The sequence below is a fragment of the Syngnathus scovelli genome, chromosome 4 (assembly GCF_024217435.2).
Source record: "Syngnathus scovelli strain Florida chromosome 4, RoL_Ssco_1.2, whole genome shotgun sequence".
Lineage (NCBI taxonomy): Eukaryota > Metazoa > Chordata > Actinopteri > Syngnathiformes > Syngnathidae > Syngnathus > Syngnathus scovelli.
This window is the reverse complement of record NC_090850.1, coordinates 12,930,527-12,957,094: the sequence shown is the minus strand read 5'-3', so window position 1 is coordinate 12,957,094 and position 26,568 is coordinate 12,930,527. Positions and strand designations below refer to the sequence as shown.

General features: G+C 40.7%; 1 protein-coding gene across 5 annotated transcripts in view; it reads right to left on the bottom strand.

Annotated features, from left to right (window-relative positions):
* Positions 1-26,568, bottom strand: part of sox6 (SRY-box transcription factor 6) — a 124,843-nt gene that overhangs the window by 18,315 nt on the left and 79,960 nt on the right. For 4 of the 5 annotated variants that reach the window (XM_049719004.2, XM_049719008.2, XM_049719003.2 and 1 more), the window contains 5 exons: positions 23,629-23,752; positions 20,208-20,287; positions 11,453-11,602; positions 9,642-9,822; positions 9,336-9,520 (listed from right to left, as the gene is read on the bottom strand). In XM_049719004.2, coding sequence (XP_049574961.1) covers positions 9,336-9,520; positions 9,642-9,822; positions 11,453-11,602; positions 20,208-20,287; positions 23,629-23,752 — 720 coding nt within the window. The remainder of the gene's footprint in view (positions 1-9,335; positions 9,521-9,641; positions 9,823-11,452; positions 11,603-20,207; positions 20,288-23,628; positions 23,753-26,568) is intronic. The other variant, XM_049719005.2, reaches the window with a different exon arrangement.

Genomic DNA, 26,568 nt, shown 5'->3' with positions numbered 1-26,568 from the left:
GGGCGGGCAATGGGCTGCTTCAAATGCGACGTGGACAGTCGGCGTTCACGGGTACTGTGTCTCTGTAATAAAGTCGTCATGTCGTTCCTCCCGGGTGCTTGCTTGGTCCCTTCCAATCAATCAAGTCCTTTTATAAACTCATGATCATTAAGTATCATGTTGGACCGAGAAGCTCAGTGAGAACAGGGACCGTCCATCAATAAGTTTCATTAAAAACCTTATAAAGCGAACACAGAGGTTTGTTTCAAAATACATTAAACATGTTTGAAGAAGATTGCTGAAAACCTCCAAGACAGTAAGCTATGTAGTACTTAATTTTAGAGTTGATGTGTTAATTGTTTTTCAGCATTTCAGTTTACTTTTTTTTTTTTTGGTGTCTAAAATGATGCCACATGCATGCACTTGGCACACCTTGAAAATGCATCTTCCCTTCAGATAGTTTGCAGAGTCTTATAGCGCCTGCCTCATTGTTGGCCAAGAGTGCACATGCAAGAAAGGTGGAAGTGCTAAGTGTTGACTGGGACTTTATACTTTTTTTAATCGTTCAAATTTGGCAAGGTTATTAACAACATGCTCACTTAGCAGGGATATTAATAACCAGTCGAGTGTCATGATCCAATTGTATATCAACGTTGTTTTGTCCCATGCAGCTGACAGAAATAATGCTTTATGGGAGGCAACATTTTTATACTTCATGTGAAGGTCTAGCCAGAGTAACTTTCCTACCCTTCCTGTGCTTGATATTCTAATTACCATCATGCTGCCAGTGCAATATGGAAGCACAAATTTCCATAAAATTTAATATACTGTGCGTAATATACTTATTGGTTATACGTGTGGTAATTTATGTCTGCACAGCATCAGGGTTTTGTTTTAAACCTTGAAAATATTCACTGAACTAATGCTTCTTTATTGCCCACGCATCAAGTGCCGTGATAAATTAATGGCACTTTTATTATTTTATAGTGTCATTAAATTTTTACTGATCACTCTGATACAGAGAAGTAGCAAAGGACACGCAGTATCAAGGGAAGCAGTCTGTCTTACCAGGGAGAGGGGAGAAGAAGAAGATTGCTGATATACATAAAAGACATCTTGGAAAGGGAGCGGCAGTTAAAAAGAACAACAACAACAAGGTTGATCAACTAAACTGGAAGAATAAACGATGAGAGGAGGTAAAGTTAAAAAGAGGGGAAACAAAAGCTAAAAGCGAACACTTTCATTGGTCTCTCACATTGACCACGACCGCGGGCAAGCCACCAGTTTCTCTCTTAAATGACTTCAGCATGTCGCGCTCCACCTCGGCGCAACTCCGTTTACAGCGATGAGCCCCGTGCTGCACAATAACACATTATCATCTGCTTGTTTTTAAAATATTTGTTGGTTGCAGACCAGGCCGCCGAGAGAAGACGTGCGTCACAGAGGAAGAGAGATGAGGAGGAATGAAAGTTGTCGGAGCACAAGGAAGCCAAAAAGGAACCCTTGTCAGTGCTGTAAAGAGAGCTTTAATCTGGCAGACCGCAGAACATGTGCTGCTCTGCCCACAGGGTGTATTCTGGGCAAAGGCGGGTGGCGGACGGCCCTGTGCATTGTGCGTACTCCTGCCCTATATTTAAGCAACGCACTGCCAATACTGACACTCCTTCAGCCCCTTTGTAAATAGCTCCAGGCTATAGGCAAAGCCATATGGCTTGAGATCGTTCAAATACAGATGAAAGGCAAACACGAGTGAGGTTTTCTATGGGGCAGATCACCAAGGTTTTCGTTCATAATACATACGGCATTGCGAGACTGGATTCTGAAAGTTTTTACACCAAGTACCACCTCTAAATACTTACTTAGCTCTCAATAATGACCGGCAATAAAATAAAGTAGTTTTGTAGGCCCACATGAAGAAGAACTTGGCTTTTATTCTTAAAAAAATATATTTAAGATTGTAAACCATGGTAACCTTCTGCACAGTTTGAAGGTTAACATTGTGCTTAAATATAGAGGGGAAAAAAAACAACATTATTTAAATGGGCGGGGTAGTGACACGGTACATTTACTTTATTACATTTACTCAAGTAATTTTGGGGATAAATTGTTAAAAGAGTACACTGGTTTAACTGACGGACCTTCAGTTCCATTGTTGTTTTTCATTGCAGTTTTTAAATTAAAAATATTTTATTAATTGTTGTACAATTTGCAGAAATGTACAGAAATCTATAGAAAACTGATTTTTTCCTCAGATGGACCTTCAGTTCCATTGATGTTTTTCATTGCTGTTTTTAAATTAAAAAATATGTTATTAATTGTTGTACAATTTGCACGTACATATACTTACATACTGTATATACTTTTTTACTCTGACGAAAAAAACATCAGAAGTTACTCACTATTTACTTGGAATTTGAGTATTTGTTTTTACTAAATACCTAGTTACTCTTTAGAATTATTTAGAGGATTACTTTTTATTCTTACATGAGTCTTATTATTCTAGAGTAACAGTACTCTTACTTGAGTACAAATTTTGGCGAATCTTTCTTGTTGATGAATGAATAACTAACTGATTATTTTAAAATGCACATGTTTACAAAATGTACATAAATAAATTGAAAATAAAAACTGAAAAATCAAGTGAAAACAACTATTCGTAAAATGTTAAATAGAAGTGTATTTGTACTTAAAAGTTAACCACAACTGAAATAAATTTAACAAATGTAACCTACTCAGGGGCGTGGTGGCCATTGGGAATTTTGGGAAAATGTCCCGATTTTCCGAAACGGACAGTCTGTATCTGGTATCACATTTCCATAAATGCGACCTTTAACAGCTGCATAACTCTAAATAGCCACTTAAGTTTGATAATGTGCTGAAGTGGCTCCGGTAATATCGCGCACCTGGTGTGAGGCAAGTTGAAGGCTTGGTGACCACAATATGGAGTTGGGTGGATCACGTTTCAGTCATCAGTGTGGTCTGCAGCCCTCAAAAGACGTCTCAGAGCAAACGTCTCAACAGCCCGATGGAGACAAAGGCTGCTGGGCCCTCATCTGGTTTGTATTTTTATTGTAACCAGTTGCCATGTTATTTATAATCCTGCAGCCTTCCAGTAGTTTTTGTGAGTTTTGAGCCATTTCAACATTAAGCATATCCAGCCATGCGGTGAACCCACAGTTGCTTTCATGCCGACCGTTGCTCTCTTTTTTTAACCCGCAGCTCTGCCTTTGTTAGGGCTAATGCAGGCAGCAGCAGAATCAACAGTAGCAGCCGCAAAAACTTGGCATCTGTTTCCATGCGAGTTGTCTTCAACATCTCAGAGAGGAGACATGGCAGAATATTCCTCTTCCATTTGCACTGCGAGGGCATCACCTCATTTGTTTGAAACAGAAAGGGGGAGGCTTTTGATTAAATTAAGGGGTCTAAATTGTGTAAGAGAAAGGGAGCTAAACCTTTTCTGGGCTTGCTGCCAAGTTGGCATTTATTGTTTGTTTTTTAATAAAAGAGTTTAGTAGCATTATTCAGAATGACTTATTTTGCTATTTTTCATTGGAAAGAAAAGACAAACTCTGACACTTCTAATGCCACTTAAGGTTCCTTAATGCAAATGTAAATATTTTTATGTTATCTATTGTTGATATTGCATTGTGAATTACAACATACTATATTTCTGAGGATATTAAATATACAGAAAACTGTTTTGGTCAATGTAATAATATAGTTAGTTATATTGTGACTTGCACTACTTTTTTTTAGACTGAGTATGAGTAAACTTGAATACCGTAATTTTTTTACTATAAGTCGCGTTTTTTTTTTTCATAGTTTGGGTGGGGGGGCGACTTATACTCAGGAGCGACTGAGGAAAGAGCGACGGCAGGAAAGAGACGTTTACCAAATCCACGTGTTTCCTGGTACTTTGTTAACGCTACAATATAGTTGTATACTAGATCTGTGCGGCGTTGTTGACATAAAGGACGAGGAATTTGATCGATGGATTTGATGATTAGGAGTGACACAGATGGTTTGATAATATTGTTGTTATATGATAGTTATTTGAAATATACTTTATATATCGTTATATGGGTCTGTGGAATAATTAGAAATGCAATTTACGAGTCTGACGTCAGCGGCGCATATGTGGCGCATACGCGGCATTGTTTACATGAAGGACGATCGATGGATTTAATGAATTGGAGTGACACAGATGGTTTGATAAACGTGTTATTTATGTAATACTTATTTGAATAACTCTGAATGTTACTCAGGCCCGTTCTCAGCTCCTCGTTTGTGTATGTCACGTTACCATACCGTATCGTTTAGCCTGTTGTTGCTGGTTCATGTCTGTTCTTGGTGTTGGATTTTGGCAAATAAATTTGCCCCAAAAGTGCGACTTATACTCCGGTGCGACTTATACATGTTTTTTTTCACTGTATTGTGCATTTTATGGCTGGTGCGACTTATACTCCGGTGCGACTTATAGTCCGAAAATTACGGTACTCTCTGATACTGCGTACATATATTCAACAATGCCATCATGTCTTGCAATTACGATGAAAATGTGTTTTATTTTTGTTACAGCAATAGCTGTCGTGAAACCGCGATAGAAATAAAGACGTATTGTATTGTATGAACAAATACTGCATTTGGTTGCGAGTATCCAAAAGCCTTTTCCCGACAGGACAAATCATCATTAGATAGTTAAGTCATAGTGGTCAAAGTGCAACAATAACTCAGACTATAAACAACAATTTGTGGCGACATTTTTAGTTATTTGTCCTTTGTGGTTAGCACGACTAAACATTTTTTGTCCTGGTCAAAGAGCGGGCCAGAAATTCACCATGTAAAATAACAATTGGAAAACTGTGGTGGTGGTGATAGCACCAAATTACCTGACCTAGGATATGATTTACCTTCATGATTTGTTGGTACCACATGAGAAGAAGCTAAATGCCCACCAGCCCGCATTTTCTTTGCATTCTTTTGGGAAACAATTGGACAAAGCATTAATGTAAGCAATTATCACAATGGTACTCGCTGGCCGTGGTCGTCGTCTGGGAGCTGGGAGGGTAATCTAATTTGGATGGGCAAAGCCTTGTATGCCAAGGACTTACACTGCAGCTAAAACGCTTTGCTTTGCAATTTCCAAGACAGCGGTCGAAAAGGAGCAGAAAATTGCTTCCAGGGCGGCCGACCAGACAAGATTATATTCAAAGTCTTTGTGAGGGCTTTGCCTCAATAGAACCCTGGCATCACACGCACACGTGCACGCACATACATGGGGGCAGGCGGGACCCGTGTAACCATTACGAGCAATAGGTTAGGAGCAGTGTAAGCTCCATCTGAATATTTACAGGCTGAGATTTAGATAGGGGAAATGCACAATTGTAGTCATCAATACTGAGGAGAGGAGGTGCTCTAGGGCAAAAAGGCCACTTCAATAGGTTAATACTGCCCTTTCACCTTTTGATTCCAGCAAAGAACATGTCAGCACAGGAATACATTTTATCTCACAAGAACTCCTGGGTCATCACAAAGGCAAATGTTAACAAATGATAACATTTATATTGTTAGTTTGTGTACGTGTTGTATGGAACACTTATTGTTGTGAAAATTACTCAGCATCTATTCTACTTGTAATGCAGATGCGTAATATTAAAATGGTTTAAAGTCGCTGTAAAGCGAAAATTGAAGTCTTGCCTGCCAAACTTGAATGGTAAAAACACTGGGGCTTCAAAACACATAAAAAATCAAACCGTTGTCTCCGCTCGGTACGACAGTAAAACTGAGCCCATATGTCACTGTGAGAGTAAAAACATACATGCTTGTTTTGTCATTCACCCATGACGTGCAGAAACAGCATGTCTGTTTATAGCTGCAGTGCATAATAGAGAGAAACAATTCAAATGGTTACAAATGGCTTCAGATCCTCTGTATTTGACTGTAGGCATAGTGGTGCGCGTTTGAGGTAAAAGCCTCCTCTGGGTGAGGGAGTAAATAATGGAACAAAGTAATTGCCCTCAGCAGACAATAATACCTTTGGATTAATATTTCAAAAAGATAAATTGCAAAGGGGTTGTAAAAGGTTTCATTGTACTGAGGGGATATAGTAAAGACAGACAAATAAAAAGACAAGCCTCCCGTCGAGTATGAATGTTTTACACGGCTTCGGATCAAGGCAGTCTACAGATCTACAGCGTTCTTCTAGGTCGGTGGCCAGGAACGAAGGCGTTGTAGAGATAAAGGTTAGGGAGGAAGGCATTGTCCTGAACGGACATACTTTGTATTAAAAGATGAATTGATCCATCTGTAAGCAGCACTTAGCCCAACCCTCAGCTTGGTCATTGCAGTGGGATAAATCAATATTTAATATCCCACTCTAACAGCTGCACTGGATGATCTTAACCTCTCCTTAATTCCATTTATGTTACCGTTCCTCAATCTTCTTGTAAATTCTCTGTCATGATCTGTGCTTTTGTTGTTTATATTATACCGTCGACCCTCACTATTTGTGAGGAAAAGGGACCAGGCTGGCCTGCGAATAGCTAAAATCCACACATTATTGACCCCCATTAAATTCATTGGGAAAAAATAACACTTTTTTCTGCAAGGAATGAATTAGGGAGGCTTGGTGAAAAAGTCCCGTGGGGGAAAAAATAAGAATAAAAAGATCGGGGGAAACTGTGAATTGCGAATACGCGACAGTTAAATATATTTAATTTTGATTCATGTTTCATGTCTAAAACTAAGTACAAGCAAACCGATGAAAAAATGAGGACATGACAAGTGGAAGGTGTCAGCTGATTAACACAAGGGAATGGGTTGACAAGAGCAGGTGGAAACAAAAACCTCGCCAGACAAGACATGGACACAAGGAAACAAGACGTAACATGAAACAAAGCTAAAAATAATCTAAACAACAACAACAAAGCAGATCATGACACTCTCACCATGACAAACATGCCAACAAGAGACTGGGACATAGCACATCCTATTTAAAGTAAGTCTGGTGAAATGCACACATTGTGTAATTACCAAGGTTAAAACCTTTCCAGACTGCTGGCTCATTTCAGGAAAAGGCTGAATCACTGTTCTTTAGAGCAGCAAAAGGTTGACAGTGAAGGCCTCAATCTGTGAGCAGTCTTGATAAGTGCCCCTCTAATGTCAAAGCTTTCTAATTGGGCCGGTGTCACTAAAATAAGAGGTGACATTATTTCTACCTCCATTTGCCTCGCCAAGGCAAAGCAGTCTGGTGTTAGATGTCATTGAGGGACACAGGAGTGATGTAATGAAACAAAATAAATTGCTCACTTATGTAATGTGTTTTTGTTTGTCTTGGGAAGAACAGTGATACACTGTTTCAAGGAAAATCCATTTTAACCAAACATTTAAAGCGGTGTAACAGCAGTGCCGCAAGACGACTTTAATTGGTTCCTTGCTCGTAACTCAAAGCAGTCAAATCTAAAAATGATCTTTCGACCATGTAATGAATGGAAATGCCATTAATCCATTCTAGCCTCCAATAATAACTAATAATATATAATTTTCAATTAAGTTTCAGAAAAAATCCACTCATTAGTCTCTCTAACAAAGACTAATTTTTGCTTCACATTTTTTTCTTGTCGCATGGTGTTTGAAAACATAAATATATCTCAGTCTGTACTTTCCTTTTTGAATCCATACTTTTAGAACGCTGAGCTGAGTCTATTTTATACAAGTATCTCTATTTCTACAGAGTACTTTGGCCACCTTTGCTGTCCCCTTTCAGTGATGTTGCCCACTTTTCAGTAAAAGCATACTTGAATGCCACCTGAAGAGAAAGTGATCCACTCCAAAAACCAAATGAGAGGAAAATCTAAACATGTATTCATTGCCTCTTCTTTACATATACATTGACCTAGTTGAGGCTGTTGGTTAAAAGTGTTAGTTGGTGAAATATTAATGAGCACCGCTCCCAGTTCCTGCCTGCTCCTCACAGCCAACTGGCACCATGGCATCAAGCTAAAGAGAGCAGGACACCCCCCTCCCTTCTCTCTCCTTGATTGACTCATTGATTGAAGATATTTTTAAAGGGAATCCCAGGGAGTGTACGCTCCCGCTACAAAGCAGCCCCTGCCTGTGTCGAGGGACACAGACGGCTGCGTGTATGCTTAAAGTGGGCAAAGACTTCAGAGTGGTGTGAGGCCATACCGGGCACTGGCATGGCCTGTCACGGCCTTCGCACCAACATCAGCAAAGACTCTCAATGCGTGCATGTGTACACCGCCAAACATCATGAAGTCCATCCTGGATAGAGTCCCATTTATTCTGAAGATTACTAACAAGTCTCTTTCCAACACCGCTTTCATTTTACTTCAGAAAAAGAAGCATCAAGGTACAAGATACCTGAATGAAACAATATATTTTTCATTATATGTTATTATTAATTTGTTTGATATATTTAAATACACATATAGTAGTTATATTTGTTTTATGTTTAGTTTGATAGTAAACTTCAACTAGGAGTAGCATTAGACAGATTGAAGCCTCTCTTTTGAAATATTGCTCACTATTTGCTATTTTGCAGTTCACTACCACCAGACAGCACTCAACTCCCAAGTTTTTGCTCAAGCAAAAAAAAGATGAAAAAAAATCAGCTCAATGGCAGCTTGTAACTCCCCAAAACTCACAACTCCTGCTCACCACTATGAATCATTTGGCAACATGACATTGCTGAATAACAACATGTATATAGTTTAGTCAGGTGTTGTTCCCGTATACTCATCTCATACCCTTGTCTCTTCTGCCAATATAAACAGATTGTTTAGCAACATGGAATGAATAAATAATTGTTTTATTAGGTGTCAATGTTGGTCAGGTTTGTTTTTGGCATAAACACATTGTTTGGGTTGAGGGCCACTTCAGACTTTGCACTCTAAGTTGTGAGGTGACAGACGCAGCAGAAATAGCACAGTAAGTGCAGACGATGACAGAATTGGCGATTAAAATAGGACAGGTTGGCACACCAGTTGTTTTTTTAAGTCAGGTCTTACTTGCACTGTAGTATCTTGACTACCTCAGGTTACTACTATACATCAAATCAGTATTGCCCGTTGAAATACATTGACATTCTGTTTATCTGTATCAGCTCTCAAAAAACAGCCACATTTTCTGGTCCATATTTATTATAACAAAAATTAGCATCCAAATAGATGTTTTTTTTTTTTTTTAGCCCAGAACTGCCAAAACTAAGAAAAGTCTTAGGCGCTTGTAAATCATGATACTACTTAATTGTCAATAAAATGCCTAACTGATGATTAAGATGTTCCATTTGATGAAGCTGTATTTTACAATTAGCTGTTTTAAATGAGAGGTCTTACCTTGTCAATTCTGCAGTTGTTGAGGCCAACTGCGGTGAGGGCGGACAGCTTTGCCTCCATGCCCTGGTGGTGTTGCAGCTGTTCCCGTTGGATCTGCTCCCTCATTTTACGAGCCTCCTGGATGGCCTTCATCACCGTGTCCTGGTCCCCGAACAGTGCCGTGGAGTTGAGACTTGACAGGATGTCTGCACATCCACACAGAGTAAATCAGTTGTGTCCCAAGGCCTGTTGCCCTTTCTTAGAGGCTGTAATAGTTCAAAACCTCACACAAGTGTTGTTTCTTTTTCTTTTTTTTTGAGGTCTTACCTAATGAGGAGCCACGGCCTAAGCCTACTCCAAGTGGGCTGGGGATACCACCCTTATTAGCGAAACTGTTTGGGTTGCTTTTGCAGCCGGGGAAGAGATTTTGCGTTGGAGAAGTTGGCGACTTGACCATGTCTGTTGTTTTCGGCCGTGCTGAAAGGTTGAGCGGCTGTGTTCCTTCCTCCTACCGTAGCAGAGATACACATAAGCATGAGAGAGGACGCATATGAACAATTTGGACATTTATCCTAGTTGGTAGTAAGCACGACATTGTACTGTAATCCGATTCATCCTTTTCCTGTCTTCATCGTCCTCCCTTTTGCCGAGCGGTGCCACTGTGATCTTCCTCACAGTTGCTCAGAGCCTTTGTTCACACTAATTAAAGCAGATTCTCTCTGTCTGTACATCTTCATCTGTTCTCCCTCCTCTCTGGCTGTGCACTCTGGTTGCAAGAATAAATAATGACCAGATACCGCCGCTGCCAGCGATCAAAGACAGCTGTTCATCACGTTGACTCACATTATCTACTTAATTAGCTTGTTTTCTCATTGGTGTATACTTGCTATTATATACTTTGATACAGAATGTGATTTTGCAAATGTCTAATTTGTGTAGTTCTGTAGAAAGAGGAGTAGTAAATATTTTTGGTGACGTACAAGGCTTCATGCTTAAAGTGACTGGAGATAGGCAGCAATCGTTTGCAATATTCTCCTTCATACACGCTGTCATTTTACAGCTCACTACTGACATGAAATTAAGTAAATATTTTGTACAATACTGTACATAAACCTGTGTCAGAGTGAAAAATTGAGCCTTTAAAAGGTGTAAAAACACCCAAAGGAATTCTAGAATGAACACACACACACACCGGAAAAAGTGCAGTCGATTTGCACTACTGCATTAAATACCGTATGATGCCGAACATGTGCTGGCCATGATCTACAGTCAACGGCCGCGTGTATCAATAAGCAATATTTTAGTGTATATGAAGACGTGCTGCTGTTGGCAGCCTTATTTAAAGCCCAAGTGCCTCCTTGTCCAAACATATGGCTCAAACATAGGCTGCCCCAAGGCCTTGTTATTGCTGTGCCAATAACAGTTTGTCATGCAGTGAAGCTGAAAGCACACAAACAAAACGAAAGGCGATCGTTTTCCACTGTGGCAACTGATGGAGGGTCCCCACTATATAGTTGATTTCCACTTATACTATTATTTATGATTGTCCTGGCTGCAGTTTTCTTTTGTCTTCTTTCAACAATAAGTGGAGCATGTCTGATGTTGTGTTTACGATGCAGCATACGTGATCAAAAGTCAGTTGCTACGTGTCCACAAGCCAAACATTCAGAGCTGTCCTCCTATTACAAGACATGATTTATGGTCTTTCTCCATTGTGATATTATTCAGTTGAGTTGCTCCAAGTGGCCGTGTGTTTCTGATTACTGCGGTGAGTGGGGATGATGTCCTGAATATGGCCTTTCCTCTCCACGGAGGTCTGGTGGAATCATGCCATACAGCAGCAGAAAATACGGCCGGCCTTTGATTTGTTTACAGGGCAAAAAAATATAAAAAGGGAAAAAAAATCACTCCTTAGTCGTGAGCTTTTTTTCCAGTGTGTCATAATCCCATGGTAGCATTTCAGACAACACAAAATGTTTAGTAGTGGGTGGAATTAAACAGAGAAGCCCCACAGATTGATGAGTTCTTGGAGGCCGCTGTAGCATTCTAACAGCAGTACAGTTACTAATTTATAAGGAAAACAACTAGTTGGGTCAAATACTACTCAAGGACTGAACTCAAAGCGTCGAAGGTTGTACCTTGACTTGAGTGATAGGACTGGCGGAACTCTTGTCGTTCTTCAGAGAGGAGGGGGAAATGGGCCCACTGGCAGTGAGGGGCTGCGGGAGTGGAGGCATCTTGGCTCCAGGAGAGACCTGCATGCTGGCAAGTTGGGCAGCGTACAGTTGCTGGAGAGGAGACGGAGAAAGCCACAAGATGTTAACATCCAGATAGAGCCAACATTCAAAAGTTTTATATTCTGTCTTTTCCTCTCTCGAGCTTGTGTCTGCCTTCATCTCTCTCTCTCTTTAGTGTCTTTCCTCTCTTTCCATGAGGCTGGCAGAGAACCTCCATCAAAGGTCTTAACTGTGTTTCAAAGGCGGAACCCAGAGAGAGACAGCAGTCTTGAAAACCGCACAGAGATGGCTCGCGTTCAGAATACTTGGAGCCCCTATTTTCCACTTATCACACAAAAAAAGTTTGCTGTGTGATGCAAGTGTGCTTGCAAAGATCTCTCATAGTTCCAAATCAGCTAAATATACAGCCTCCAATTTACATTTCTGGCATGATATTCAACACCACACAACCATGTGAGACAGTCCCATTAAACAATACGAGAAACCATAAGACGCCGTGGAATTGTAATGGTCGATTAAGTTAAACACAAGCATTATGAAGGCTTAGAAACCTGCATGAAAAAACACTGATGTTATTTTCCTTGGCGTTCTGTCAGTTATACAACCCAGTGTTAGTGACATTGCCACACAAGAGGGCGGTTCAAGTGAACGGCCAAAGACTTAAGAACTCTTCATCCTATTTTGAAGTCTTAAGCATCATTTCATATTCCCACCCCGGCTTATACTGTTGCGTGCTTAAATATTTTGGGGGGATAATGAGTTTAATATCATTGCATAATACAATATTTTGTTTGTACTTGTGTTTTTAAAGCAGACATAAATAGCTTAGGAGTCTGTCTACTTTCGATCCATTAAGTGTTGAAGTTAGCTTTTGTGTTCTACGGTAAATTGTGAAAGGTCTGGCAAATGGGACTAATAAGAAACAGCACTGCTCAATGTAGCTTTCCAACCTTTCCTCCTTGAGACACAATGCACCCTTTAACTTCTACATCATCCACCATCCTGAGACAAGGAAAGTCTTATGTTTTGTTAGTCTTATGTTTTGTTAGTCCGCTGACGCTTTCTGGGGGGAATCCAATTTCTCGTCTTCGGGGCAATCAGTAGCTTGTGTGTCATTTCCTGATTTCTCTGTTCCTCTTGCCACATACAGACTCCATTTGTGTGAATGAAAAAAAAAGTAACCTGATCTTGCTAGGCTCACGTTCACTGCATAGATAGAGCCCAAGAGATAGACACCAAAGCCAGACCAAGTGCTTGGCTTTATGTCCTTGCACGTATCTACAGATATTAAAGCACACGCCTGTAAGAACTGTTATCTGCACCATATGGGCGTCAGTACAAATGGTCACTTCTTCAGGGGTTGTGGGGATAACAACAGTACTTGACAGGCGGAAATGACAAAGTGATTATGTTCCCAGAAACGATAGCAGTGACCCCCTCTCTTCTTTTACAATCAGAACTCTGGTTCTTCTCTCTGGACTAGTCTTAGATAATGCCAAAAATGCTCCATAAAAAGATGACTGCTATCAACGTTGGGGTGACCATTCACTCCCTTTAGGCTACAAAAGACACAGAAGTCTGAAGTGAAGTCTGTTGGACAGATGTTTGCCAACAGACCTGTCCATAGGCTGCCCCTGACCTTGAGTGGGAGGAACATTAATGTCCCGGAAAAAGAGCATAATTAGACGTTGCCACAAATTAGACACTGTCGGGATAGACGTTGTCAGCGCTGATTTGCAGGTCAGTGCCGTGGGGTGATAAGCAGTGCTTACCCTCTTAACCAGGAACAGTCCAGCTCCCAAGAACGAGAGAACAAGAAATAGAAGCAAGACCAAAGATTTGTGCGTTGGCCTACCATTCACTGCTCAAGGACATAATTGGTACCAATGTTGAGTTTTTTTTTCTTCTTTTTTTTAGCACTACAGTTTGATGAATGACAATTATTACTGAGGGCCATTAAGGACAATGTTATGGCCGATGTGATACTGGCGGATGGGAAATGATGCATCCTTGCCAAGGCTGTTCTACCTAAGCAAAAGACATCCACCAACACCCACCACCCCCAATTAAATATAATAACTCTTTCTTCATATGGTCGTGCCAGTTGTGGATAAAAGAAGGGGGAAGAAAAATCAAGATAGTGAGGGTCATGCTGAACCCATTGAGCCAACTTACTCGGGCGATCTGAGGACAAGGTGAAAATCTGAGTGAATCTCTGAACCTTACAGTTTCATTTGCTTTATTCCCACAGGGAACGTATAAGCAGCAATGACTGTATTGTTCTTAAAAATAAATTATGTTCCATGTCACATTTTGTATTTTATGGAGGGGAAATTTGAAGACTTCACAACTCACCTTAAAAAAGGAGTGGCTCTTAGGGGTTTGTCTTCATGGACAATGCTTAGTCCTGTCAATTGTTCTAAAATCTTCAATGTTTCTAACAGGGAAACTCAGAAATGAAAAGTAAGGTCCTCTTTCCAATCTTTGTATTCCCTCTTTGATTGAGCGGAACCGATCTGAACGAGCATGGATTTAGAGTGAGTGTGACATGCACAAGGTCAGCCTGTTAGCCTGTGCTAATTAAAAACAAGCCCTGGAGTTGCAGCAGAGGTTAAATAGGATGTGCATTTTTCCTTGCTGCCTATGACATTAAACTTAAATTACACTCTTTGCTGATGATGTTGGACAAAACTAATGTTCAATAGATGATGGTTATTAAAACATGAAGTCTTGTTTATTTAGTCAAATATCAAAATGAATAACCACTCAATTTTATACAAAGCTCTGTACTCCACCGTACTACTGTTATACTTTCTCGCCATACGCCAAGAAAAAAAAATGTTCTGTGGAAAAACAGATGAGCCAGTTGTTTTGCTTCAAGAAAGGCTGTGGCTCAGTATGGCAATAATGTGTTGGAAAACACAGTGGCGGATATTTGTCAGACTTGCCGCTGCCAGCAATGATGCTACGTTTCACATTTACCACTGTGTCCTGTTACACCGTGAAAGTAAAACACAAACACTTTGCCTTGAAAGCATAACAATTGCTCATACCGATTAACTTCCACGGCATTTGATACGCCATGAGCATTATCCAGTGCTCACCACCCGATCATAATTACACACTACCGCTTTGTGTGTGTTTGTATGTATGTGTGAGTGTCTCATTCACCTCTGCCTGGCCTGCACGTTAAGCGCTGGGCTGGATATGAGGGCATTAACTGTGCTTCAGTGCACCTCACCATTTAAAAGGCAGAACAGCGCCAGCCCTGTTTGCCACAAGGCTTGTTGAGGCTCATTGCCTAGGGCAAGCAGGCAGACTGACCCAGGATAGGCCCAGATGTCAAGAGTGGAAGAAGGCGTCCTGGTGCACTGTGCCGATGCTTTCCAGTATGGCCCAACATCTGTCTCATCTGCTGGCATCCAACCTGCTCCTCTCCCGACCCCTTTATCTTGCTTGCATTCAGCATTACTAGTTCTTCTACAGTATACACTGGTGCTTTGAGAGAAGAGTTTAGTTTGTTCGATGACTACTAAATCTGACCTAGCCACCCTCTTTAAAAAGTTTGGTTTTTTTTGTTAAGGAAAATAGCAGTCTTGATGTTTCTTCATAAAAATATTGAGTAATAACATAATTTGATCAATTGAAAGAATGGCAGCCTGTTAATAGTGATTTAATGCTGCACTTGTATTATTTGTGCTACTCCTGGTGTGCCCACTCTGGTCTTTAGGGGCAGTATAATATAATACAAATGAAGAAGAATCATCTCTATTGCTCTTCTTTTATTTCTCCTGTGGATTCTTGCAAATCTCTTAGTGAACTCAACCTCTACTAGTATGTGCTCGCAAGCCAAAGCAAAAAAATCAGCCAAACTAAAGCTCGCATATTGAAAAAGCAGTACATTTCAAGGCACCACGGTATATTTGAAGTCTTCCTCTTTCCATTTTTCTTGCTCTCAATACACACACAACCACAACCCTGAAAGAGGGTGTATGCCGGGCTCTCCGGGGCTGGAGGCCCCAGAGTCAGCCTTCCCATGCATTCTCTGCTGCTCACAGCATTATGCACTCTATCTGTCCATCTGTCCCTCTGTTCACCACAGCCTCCATCCAGCTGCTCACCTAGCCACCCTATTAGCCAGCTTTCCATACACAGCTAGCATTGCCGCACTGCTCGGGGTTACCTTCAAAGACTGGCCTCCTCTGCTCATAAACAGGCAAACAGCTGCTCGCTACAGTATGTCACATCTCTGTGTCCTGCCCTCCTCTCTCTTTCAAAGTCAAAAGATTCTCACTTGTTAATGATGGAATCTGTTTCTTCACATCTGCACTACACAGGCATTTACATCCAAACAAAAGATAATGTGCGGTCTTTCTTCACACTCCCACTTTCTTCATGTTTGTCCCCGGACTGTGATACACTGTTACTTATCACGTGAGTCATCAAAAGCAATGAGGACCCCTTTAAGATGTACTCTGTCTATGTGAGAACAGGTCTACTCGTGTGGGCTGATTTTCATCTCTTACATTTTTGTAAGGCTGTGTTAATATTTACCAGCAGTCTGGATGCAGCAAAATGCGAAATTAATGTAAAGAAGAAATTGTGTCTTGGAGGAGTTGACTGACAAATAGACAAATCTGTATAGTTTGAGTTTAAGTAAGATCAGATTTTTTTATGCATAAAGGTTTTGGTCTTAGGCTTATAGTAAAATTAAGGCAAATGAACCGTGAATTAATATGAAAGAGTGATTTTTTTTAATCTACTACAATTAGAATTGTTTACTCACTAAAAACAAACTTCAATCAAAAAGGTTTGGCATAAACATAAGTCAGTACGTCATAAATCAGATCATGGAACAATATGTAAACATGTGGGGTCCACCCAAGCACTGAACTTGACACTAAATAAATAAATGTTGTATACATATACTGTAAGAATAAGCCTACCGACAGACAAATTTATTCTGTGTTTTTTTGGTCCATTTCAATTGGATTAATTGTTCAGCCCTAGTGGGAACTACTGCTGCACTAGAGGTATAGCCATATAAAAATATTTGCTGGAATACTTTGAAAACAACATAAAAGGTAAATTGTGGCAATTTGAATGCTATTTCTTTCCGCTTAGTGCAAGGCCGTGGTATGGAATCGGGACATTGTATCAGCAGATACTCAAAATTAAAATATGCAATTGGGGCATCCCCAATAATTATAGTGATTATTTCACAGTTTCAAGGTAGAGGAGGTGTGCATTGAGTTTTTATTGCCTTTGTCTACCATGCCCTGTACAAGCCACATTTTAATCCATGTTTCAAATAGATGGGTCTTTTGTAGAATTAAGAAAATTCTCCTCTTGTTTCTCCACTCAGCTGAAAATAGTGGCTGTCGGGACACCTTGTGGCACAATCTAAGCACAATTTCCTCTGTTAGGTGAAAGGTGTCACTTGCAATCAGGCAAGGACAGGCGGAGATGCAACCATTGTTTCCTGCTGATCCCGGCCTCATCGCCGCACTGTGTGGGCACTAATGAAGAGGGGCATGTCGCGCTGGGATAGTTTACCCGCCTCCTCTCCTGTGAGTTGAGGACGAGAGCCAATCTGTCAAGAACACATTGAGTGAAATTGCCCTGTGGTACAGCCGTGTGTGCTGACAAGCCACTTGCGGACTGCCAGCCAACACAGTGACGCTACCACCCTGTATTGACAAGCAAATTACAGTCTCCGGCAGTCAAACACATCCTGCAGGATTCATTTACATCCATCAGCTCCGAGGCTTTGTTACCTTGTTGGGGTTTCTTCTGTGCGAGGGCCAGATTCCACAATGTTATGACAGAGGAGAATGCGTAGGGTTTACATGTGCAACATTATGACTGACAGGGCGGCCTGCCTCCCTGACTGGATCCCATTGCCTCAGCGGCATTGTGGGAATTAATTCATCCAATAAGATTGTTTTTTTAAACGGTTCACATATCGAATAATTTGACCAGAGTAAATTGGTGAACATAACACTTTGCTATACAGATGACATGAATGTTTGATTGGGAGGAGTGGGGGGAGGGGGGCAAATCTTTTTGCTGTACTACACGGTAGTGCTTTGAGATTTGAGTTTGGAGGCTCAGAAAAAAAAAGTTTTTAAATAAGGATATTGTCTGTCTAAATATGCTGCTGTATCGTTTGTGTTCAACTATCTGTTGCTTAAAGTGGGATACAGTAACAACCCTTTTCGTCAGCTTGTCTATTGCTTTCCCAATCATATATTAGCATTAAGATAGCAGAGTTTAGGACAACTGTATGTGGTTAAAAGATTAAAATTGCTTATTTTTAATGTTTAATTTGACAGTAAACTTCAACCGTTAGAGGCAATAAACAGCTTGAAGTCTGCCACCAGACAGCACTCATATGTAGCTAAAATATTTGCTCCTATGTTGAAACAAAAATTTACCAAACAATGGCTTGGAAGTCGAGTTTTTTATCTCAAGGCACCACTGTAGCCATCTTGGTATTGTACACAATTTTTCTTCGGCACAGAGTGTAAGTCTGTAATTTTTCATTCTGAAGAAATAATAGTGGCTGTTATGGCAAGTTTTAATCATACTTATTCTGTTGTGCTTTCCTAGAAGAAGCCGTGGAAGTCACATGGTTTGTTAATCCCGGCTGTGTCGAAAAGGGCATGTTTGACTTGCCTTGCTGTTTTAAGGGGAGTCTCATTGCAGTGTAAATAGCAGAAAGCATGCGGAATATATGACAGGCTGACAGACTTCAATTAATGGGAAATGTACTTTTTTTGTTGACTATGTTCGCTAAAGGTCACCCAAGTCATGGTCGTGGAAGCGCTGCTTTAGCCCATTCCCAGGGTTAGATACATAGTCACAATTAATGACTCGAGACCTGTCTCCCCTCTTCACCCTAACCTTCAGATATATGACTGTCTCATTTGACCTCGCAACAGTATAAATAGATAAAGAACATGTCTCTTTGAACCACCTTTCCATTGAGCCGATAATACCCATGTATAAAACCAAACAATTTTCATACATACATACATTGAAGATACATATCCACCCGGGCCCTTCAAACATGGTGAACACCTTCCATACCTCTGCTAGCGCTTTTCATGGGTGCATCATGACACTGGCCTCTTCAGAGCCAGCTGCAAGCACTGTTAGAACGTGCCAAGGCTCGTTAACACTGATAGTGGTTGCCTTTGAAGGACAAACGCCACATATATCAACGTGCAAAGAGTCCTGCCCCCACTGTCTTTATTTCTCTTGTTTAATATACATCTCTCACACTGCTGAGCATCATGTAAAACATCTTCACACAACTTTTTACCATGATGACTGGACCTGCCAGTGTCTCGTTTAACACCTTCCATAACACAAATAACAAAATTCATGTTGACATTTCTGAGAAAATATCAAAGTACTGTAATGTCTTGAGATATAAGTCTGATCCATTTCTTAAACACAATACATTTCAAATGAAATGAAATGCAATGCCTTTAATCCATTCCATCCTGCCTCAAAAACTGTAATTTGTTTTGAATGAAAAAATTGCACTCCGTAATATTATACTTAAAACATACATTAATGACCGTCAAACTAATACTTCAGCACATCGTTCTGCTCATTGTGGTATGTGTGCATTTACCACCTGGAAGAAGTATAATTTCCCTGTTGGACAAATAAAGGAATATCTTATTTTACAATACAGACATAATGATATACATGGAGAAAGAGGAGTCATCACAACTCTTCAGTTGTAAAATTACACTCGCAGAGGATAAAGAATATGCTACTGCTTAGTCATTGCCTATGTTTCCCATTAGTTTTAAAAAACGTATTTTCTCTCTTGTATGTTTAGTTGAATATTAAATTATATAAAATATTAAACTGAAAGTGAACGGGAGTCACTTGAAAAATCGCAAGTTGGGTCACTTGTAGCTCAAGGCGCCATTGTATTATTGTAGAGGGTCTTTTGTTTGAAAATGTCAAAGTGCATCGTCACAGGAATCAAAGCTCATGCTGTGAGGAGCTCTCCTGACAGTTGTCATTGAATGTAAAGGAAAGAACCTAGATAATTATCGATCTGAAACATTATGGCCTCAGGTTAGGCCCTGACCCAAGTCCATCTTGTTTTTTCTTTTTTAAATATTGTGTGAGAAACATCCTCGAGCAGTCCATAGGGCGTGGAGCCTTCCCCGACATTTTCTTTGCACACAGAAACTGATATGACTACACACATTTTTGGTCCTATCTTCTTTTGTTTCCCTCAAACAGATAAGGGAAGCTGATAAAAGAACTATGTCAGTGGGTTTACAAGATAAAAAGCAATAAGAAAGAATCTCTGCACACACTGTCGATTGCCCTCTGATACATTTACTGGTGGGCCATTAAAGCAAGCAAAGTGATTCTCATTCCCTCAGATAACTATTATCTTCATACCTCCTCTGTGTGGGAAGGCCAGAGAGGATAAAGCCTCTATAAAACCGGATGAATTACATATGTAATATGATGAGCATGTGTGTGCGGGGGTTGGGAGGTGGTGCTCCAGGATTATTTAGTGTGCAGCTCATTACTTAGTGTACAGCTGCTTAGCCTTCCTTTCTGCCCAAGGCTTGGCGGGTGTCCCTAGCATTCTTTGTCAAAGAAGTCTACATACCTGCAGCTGGAGGGGGCTGAGTCCTGATGCTGCCGCAGCTGCCATTGTGGAGGGAATAAACTGCACGGGGTAGTTATCACCTGTCAGGGAGAGACAACAATGTATACAGGTTGAGACAATGAGCTGGCGGCCCGCAGCGTGCAGACAAGTGCCAACACGGATCCCGGGTCCTGCAGTGCATTTAACGTAGCACGCTGTAACAATCCCTCAGCTTCAAGCCCAAACATCTGCATTAACAAAAGGTTAAACTGGTTTGACTGGAGCGGGATTATTTGGGAACGTCACGCTCCATTCGAGCTCTTCTGAGGAACTCTTCAATGCTTGTGTGTGCTTGCTACATTCAGAAACACAATTAGGGAGCTCCTCAGATATTCAATTAGCAGTTATGCAATAGGCTCAGCATGCCCTCTCAGGCATTAGGCTTGACAGGCTATTGTTCAGCAAAATATTGTTTCTGACGGGGGAGCAGATTGAAAATGTGTCTGTGTGTGTGTTTATTAACTGGTTAGAACAAGAGTGCTGGCAAAATAACAAGATTAAAACAAGGCTGCACATTTTCATTTCATACATCACTGCTGTTGGGAATTGGTCATCAGACTGCCAACGGCCCGTTTGTTAACGTCAGTCTTCAAAAGACTGCCGTATGACTGATATTCACTGCAGTTTACAGACTGACCATTTAAAAGCTAAATTTCACGCTGCCGAATTAACATTGCAGTTTTCAACAAGACCTTTTTCATTAGTCTAATAATATTTTGACAAGCTGGAATTTTCATTCAAGAAATTTCTGAATAGGGCATCTGTATATGTGTTGCATTGAGGTGAATTTAAGAGATCTTCAAAAGGCAAAAGGCAGCAGCAACACAAGGTTTGTAGCTGGCTGGCTGGTTGGTTGGAAGCACACGTGCGAGTGGGGAGGGGGGGTTGTGGGAGTTGGCCTTCGCTCAGACCCCACTTCTTCATGTCGCTTCTCCTCACAAACATACGGAGCCATTAGGCCACAGACAAGGTAAATGTATGTACCTTCTCTTTCACTTTGCCCTCGCCCGCTTGCCTCACTTTGCAATCTTGTACAGCACAGCACAATGTGATACGGGACATGGAAATTCAATCCCCATTTAGGAGCAAATAAAATCACACGGCAGTAGTGGTTTCAAATAGTGCTGGCGTGGATGTGCGGGCTTGCGCTGTGGTTATTTCAACGCCGCCTTCATTTCGGTATCGCTTTCCCTCTTGTCTCTCCGTGCTGCCTGTGACGTAGATATTTGGGAATAATAAATGGCTGGGTGTCTTTAGATGTCATGTGAAACCTGGGGAGAGTCATGTCCTAAATGAGTGTTGGGGAGGGGTGATGTGGGTCTTGGCTGTATTCAGCATATAGCCACTTGGCTTCAGCACAACGGGCATCGTGCCAGGTCAGTGTCATTGGTGAAGGCGGTATTATGTTTTAAACCAGTTTTAACTATGGCTTGTCCCCTGTTGACCTGCTCACTGCAACATGTCATTGAATAGAAAAGTCATTGAGTGGCACGGTGACCTAATGGTTGGGACATGTTGCAAGTTTGACTATCCGGCATTAACATTGTTGATATGATATGATACGTTGTGATAAAAAAATTGAATAGGTGAAATTTTCATTTGTGATATCTGCAATGTTACCGTGACCCTTCAAATGACTGGAATTCAGTTTTACAGACATCTGCAACGTCTCACTTTTACCATTCATGTATATGGGATTTCTTATCACAGAGAGTTCCAAATGAGTTGCAGATAATTAGCATTTGGTCAGCTAGTAAATTTTGTTGTAATTATCAGCTACAACATTGCAGTTTTAGTTACACTAGATGATTTCACGTTTTTAAACTTTAAGATATTTGGAAAGGCACCTCAAATGCCAATTATGGATAGGAAGAATTCAACTAAATTAACATTTTCCTTTAGAAAATTACCTCTCAGAACTTTGTTGTAATGTGACTTTTGTTTTATTTCTGCGCCAATGTGTTGTGAGGGGGAAAAGAAACGTGTGGTGCCATCATGCAGTAACATGAGAGCTGTATATAGGCCTGAATGCTTTTGATATCTTGGTAAACAGTGTAGATGGAGTGGAAAGTCCTATTTGTTTAAAAGATGAGCTGCTGCTTGAAAGGTTGTGCTTGTCTACCGTACAATAGCAGGCCATTGAGCACAGCCGGCGGATGGGGTGATGACTTAGCACCATGGTGCCCGAGTGACTTTGTTGCCATGTGAGCACAACAGGGTTGGGGTCATAATCAGTGGTCCCTGGGAGCTGTCTCATAATGATAACATCAGATCAGTGCGCCGTATGTAGTCTTGGAAGTAAATGCTCGGCCACTTCCGTCGAGGAAAAACAACGTGGCAGCATCCTGCAAGCGCCGCAGGTGGGGGTGATAACATTGTGCTCCCTGGCTACATTGTGTGTATTGTATTGGACTTGGAGAAATAATAGATGTTTTGAAATAGCCCTCCTGTAACAGTCGTTTCCAGAAACCCCCAGCTATTTCTTCATCAACTCATGAATTATGCAGCAAGCATATAGACGGCGACCTCTGACCATGATTCCCTAATAGCTTCTGTTATTTGAACTAAAACATTTTTGATGTCAAACCTATTGCAAAAAGCACAGTGGTAAGAGACTCCCGCCCTCAGGCGCTTTGTTTAGGCTGTCATGGCTCCATAGTTCCAAAATAGCTGACATTTCTTCTTGCGGTTTTATAGTTAATTCATTAACTGCACTTCCACACCTTTTTAATGTACTGCTGCAGCAAAGCTGCTGACTTCCTTGGGTTTCCCTTTGCTGATTTCAGTCATCTTTCATGTCAAGACACACAGGCTCGCTTTGTTCTGGCTATCACATTTTTATCAAGACTATGCTGACTTTTATGCTCCATTGTTCACATAACATTCATACACAGTCTAATTTGTGATTAAAATGATTCAGGTTGGAAGAAAAAATATTTAAAAAAATATTTATGATGAGGATCAAGCGTATTACATTTTCACCAAGTCAAATGAGATTTTGGTGATTGTTTGTCCCTTTTTAATTCTAAAGGTAATTAACCTTTTTAGTAGCTGGATTTGTCAAACCTGTTTCCTACATCATATTGATGTATCGTTGTCGTATAACATTTTATTACAAAAATACAGTAGTCTCATGCAACGGTAAAATGGTTCTTATTTATATCTCATTGGAAAACCCATCAGGCGCAGCTGGCTGGCTCTGTCTGAGACCATATCTGCTATTCCACATAGACGATGATATCCTCTGAACCTAAGTCTCAGTTTTTTTTTTTTTTTGTTACTCACTCAAAAGCAGTATTAAAACTTGATGATATCAGAGGAAGAACGTACATGTGTAGCGAAATCACAGGAGGGGATGAATGACTTAAGTTGCAAAGCATACCTGGCTTATAAGACATTCCCGGAGGGAAGAGAAAGCCTTGCTGGGCGGCGGCGGCTGCTGCCAGAGTGCGTTGGTCGTGTGGAAAAATGGGGATCATGAGCGGAGGCATGTGACCCTGGACCTGCTGAACAGATAGAGAGCGGAGATCAGAGAGAGGCCTAAGCGAAGGCATGGTACACAGAAACGCAGATTACGCTCAGGGTGGGGAGGGGGAATTCAGATCACAGGTTTCCCTAACACGTGCTGACAGGGGGCTCTATGGCAATGGCAGACTCTCGTGTCCTCTCACAAAACCTGGCAAATTTACGCCTGCTCGTACTCCAAACCACTGTTTCGCTTGAAGACATCAAAGACGGCACTTATTGTTCCAGCGCCAGCAAGTGGAAGTCACAGCATGACTGAAAGGGTCTTTATGACTTCTGCAGAGGAGTACGGCAAATGCTTCCACTAACTCCTGACTGTTACAACAGATATTCGGCAGGAGGAGGATTGTTCAATCCACTACACACCTCACATCATGTCTTTTGCTGGGAAAAAAAAAAAAGAATGGCTGAACAATACAGAAGTGCCTTGAACAAAAATGTAATTTGTTCTGTGATCAAGCTCGTAACCTCAAACACATCTTTCCCATTGAAATGAATGGAAATGTCATGAATCTATTGGAGCCTTCCCCCAAAGCAACGGAAATTTCTGAGAAAAAAAATGCACTCGCCAATACTGTATTTTCTAAAAAAACACAGAGTGATAATATAATTAAATAGAATAGCTTGTATCTAGAAAAATATCATAACTCAAGGTACAGACATTTTTCTGCAACAACATAGGACTGCCATTTTGTGCCTGTTTGTTGCACTCTCACATTAAACCTTCATCAGTCACTCAATTGCTGACTTCCTTGTCCTAAAGGGAATATCAAAACAAACTCCCCACTTGTGTCAAGGGTGGGTGAGCAGCTTATGTCTCCGACGTGCTGTGCAGGGGGGTTGCACACATGTGGCAAAGTCCAATCTTACTGTCACTCCCCGCTTCATGATGATCTTTGATGGAGAACAGCACAGCTACCATGAGCATGTGAGGGTTAATCTAACACCGGGCAAGGCCGCCTCAGGGTAACCTACCGGGGAAATGGGTTAATAAAGGTCATCTCCTAAAATAAACACTTTACAGAATGTTTCACAATTCAACCCTCTTTAAAATCAACCTGCAATAAAATAGGACTGGGTGCAATTACTGCCCCTGCATTGGGGCATGAAATCAGCCGGGTAAGAGCCCCACTTTTTCAGCTTCTAGATGCCTGACAGAGTAATGTGCCCACTTTCTCTCACACTTGGAACGTACTAAAAAAAAAAAAAAAAAAAAAACATTGATTCAACCAGGGGTGCCAAGCTACACCAAAAACTAAACAAATAGGAAAAAAAGTCCAGACGGTCTTTTAATGAATTATAGAAATATATTGTACATAACAGCAATTATGTTAAACTGTGATTCTACAAAGTAAAAACGAAATGTCAGGCAGACGGTGACAAATAATTGCTTTATAGGGATTCGCTACTCTGTGTTTCCGAGCTGAAAGGTTGAGCAATGGATCTTGGCTTCACTTGTATGGAACATATGGAAAAACACAATCATTAATGTCAGAACATAACATGAGTCAAGCGACGGTACACAGCTTTTCTGTGTGTGGCTATTTGGACAGTAAAACCAGATGGGCTCTTCTCCTGAAGATGAGAGTGACTATAGTGGTACTGCAGATGCATATAGAAATAATTTTCTATTTCTATTTACTGTCTCATATTATTCTCTAGATTAAATTTAGATCATTGTATTTCTAGATCTTTGTACCCAGGTTTAAAATTAGCTACAAAATTAAATAGAAATTTACAATTTAGACAATTTAGACAAATTTAGATAACTTCATTGTTGCATTCCTTTCACATTTGTAATTTATTCTAATTTGAATGGAACCACATACGCAATCTGAAAATACTTATAACAGATGCAAAAAAAAAGGAAAAATTAGGCCTTAGAACTTTACATTTCTATAACGCTTAGAATAATTTGATACAACTTAATTGCAGATAGAAACATTAATGGGAAAACCCGACACCCACCCCCCACAACATTAACTATAAATGATATAAATTATTTTAGTATATCAACTTTTATTACCTTTAGCATTTAAAATATGCCGCAACATTTACTGGATTTATCCAGCCAAAACTGAGTATAAATATGCACTGGTTGAGAAATAAACGCAGCGAGTTTGAATGGATGTGATTTGCAGTAATGAGCTTCAAGCATTAAAGTTTAATAAGCAGCAACTAATGTCAGAGCGAGGCGTATCAAATTGTGTGGTGCTTCAAGGTGGAAACAAATAGTGGAGCTTAGTTGGGCTGTCAATTAAGTGCTCGCATGTTGCAGGGATGTTTCAAGCATACTGTAATGCCGAGTGTATTTAAAGTAGGCAACAAGAAAGGAGAAGCACAGTTTGACATGCAAAAAAATCTCAAGTGTGTCTATGTAGGATAGATCTAAATAATTTAAAAAATAATCTAATTGCATTTTCCCCCTCGGTATTGAGATTGTGGATATAAATACTATATTCCGTGTATGTACTGTAAATACATTGTGCTGCCAGCGCTTCTTTGTCACAGCATGGCTAACAACTGGATAATGTAATTTCACACCATCTGCCTTCAGGCTTCATTAAAGAACCGTGAGTGGGCAATCTTATAAGGAACAGGTGCTATTGTTTGTCCCTCAAGACCTGGCACTAAGGATCTGACTCGGAATACTTGAAGAGGAGCATCTGTAGTGATCAGTCAGACAGACTTGGCTGAGGCCCTGCTCTCTGCCAGGCCGCGCTCCAGCAGAGGTTTTCGCCTCTTCGCAACATAGATCATCAATTCAGATGACCCGATGAAGTCTGTAGCGGACCAG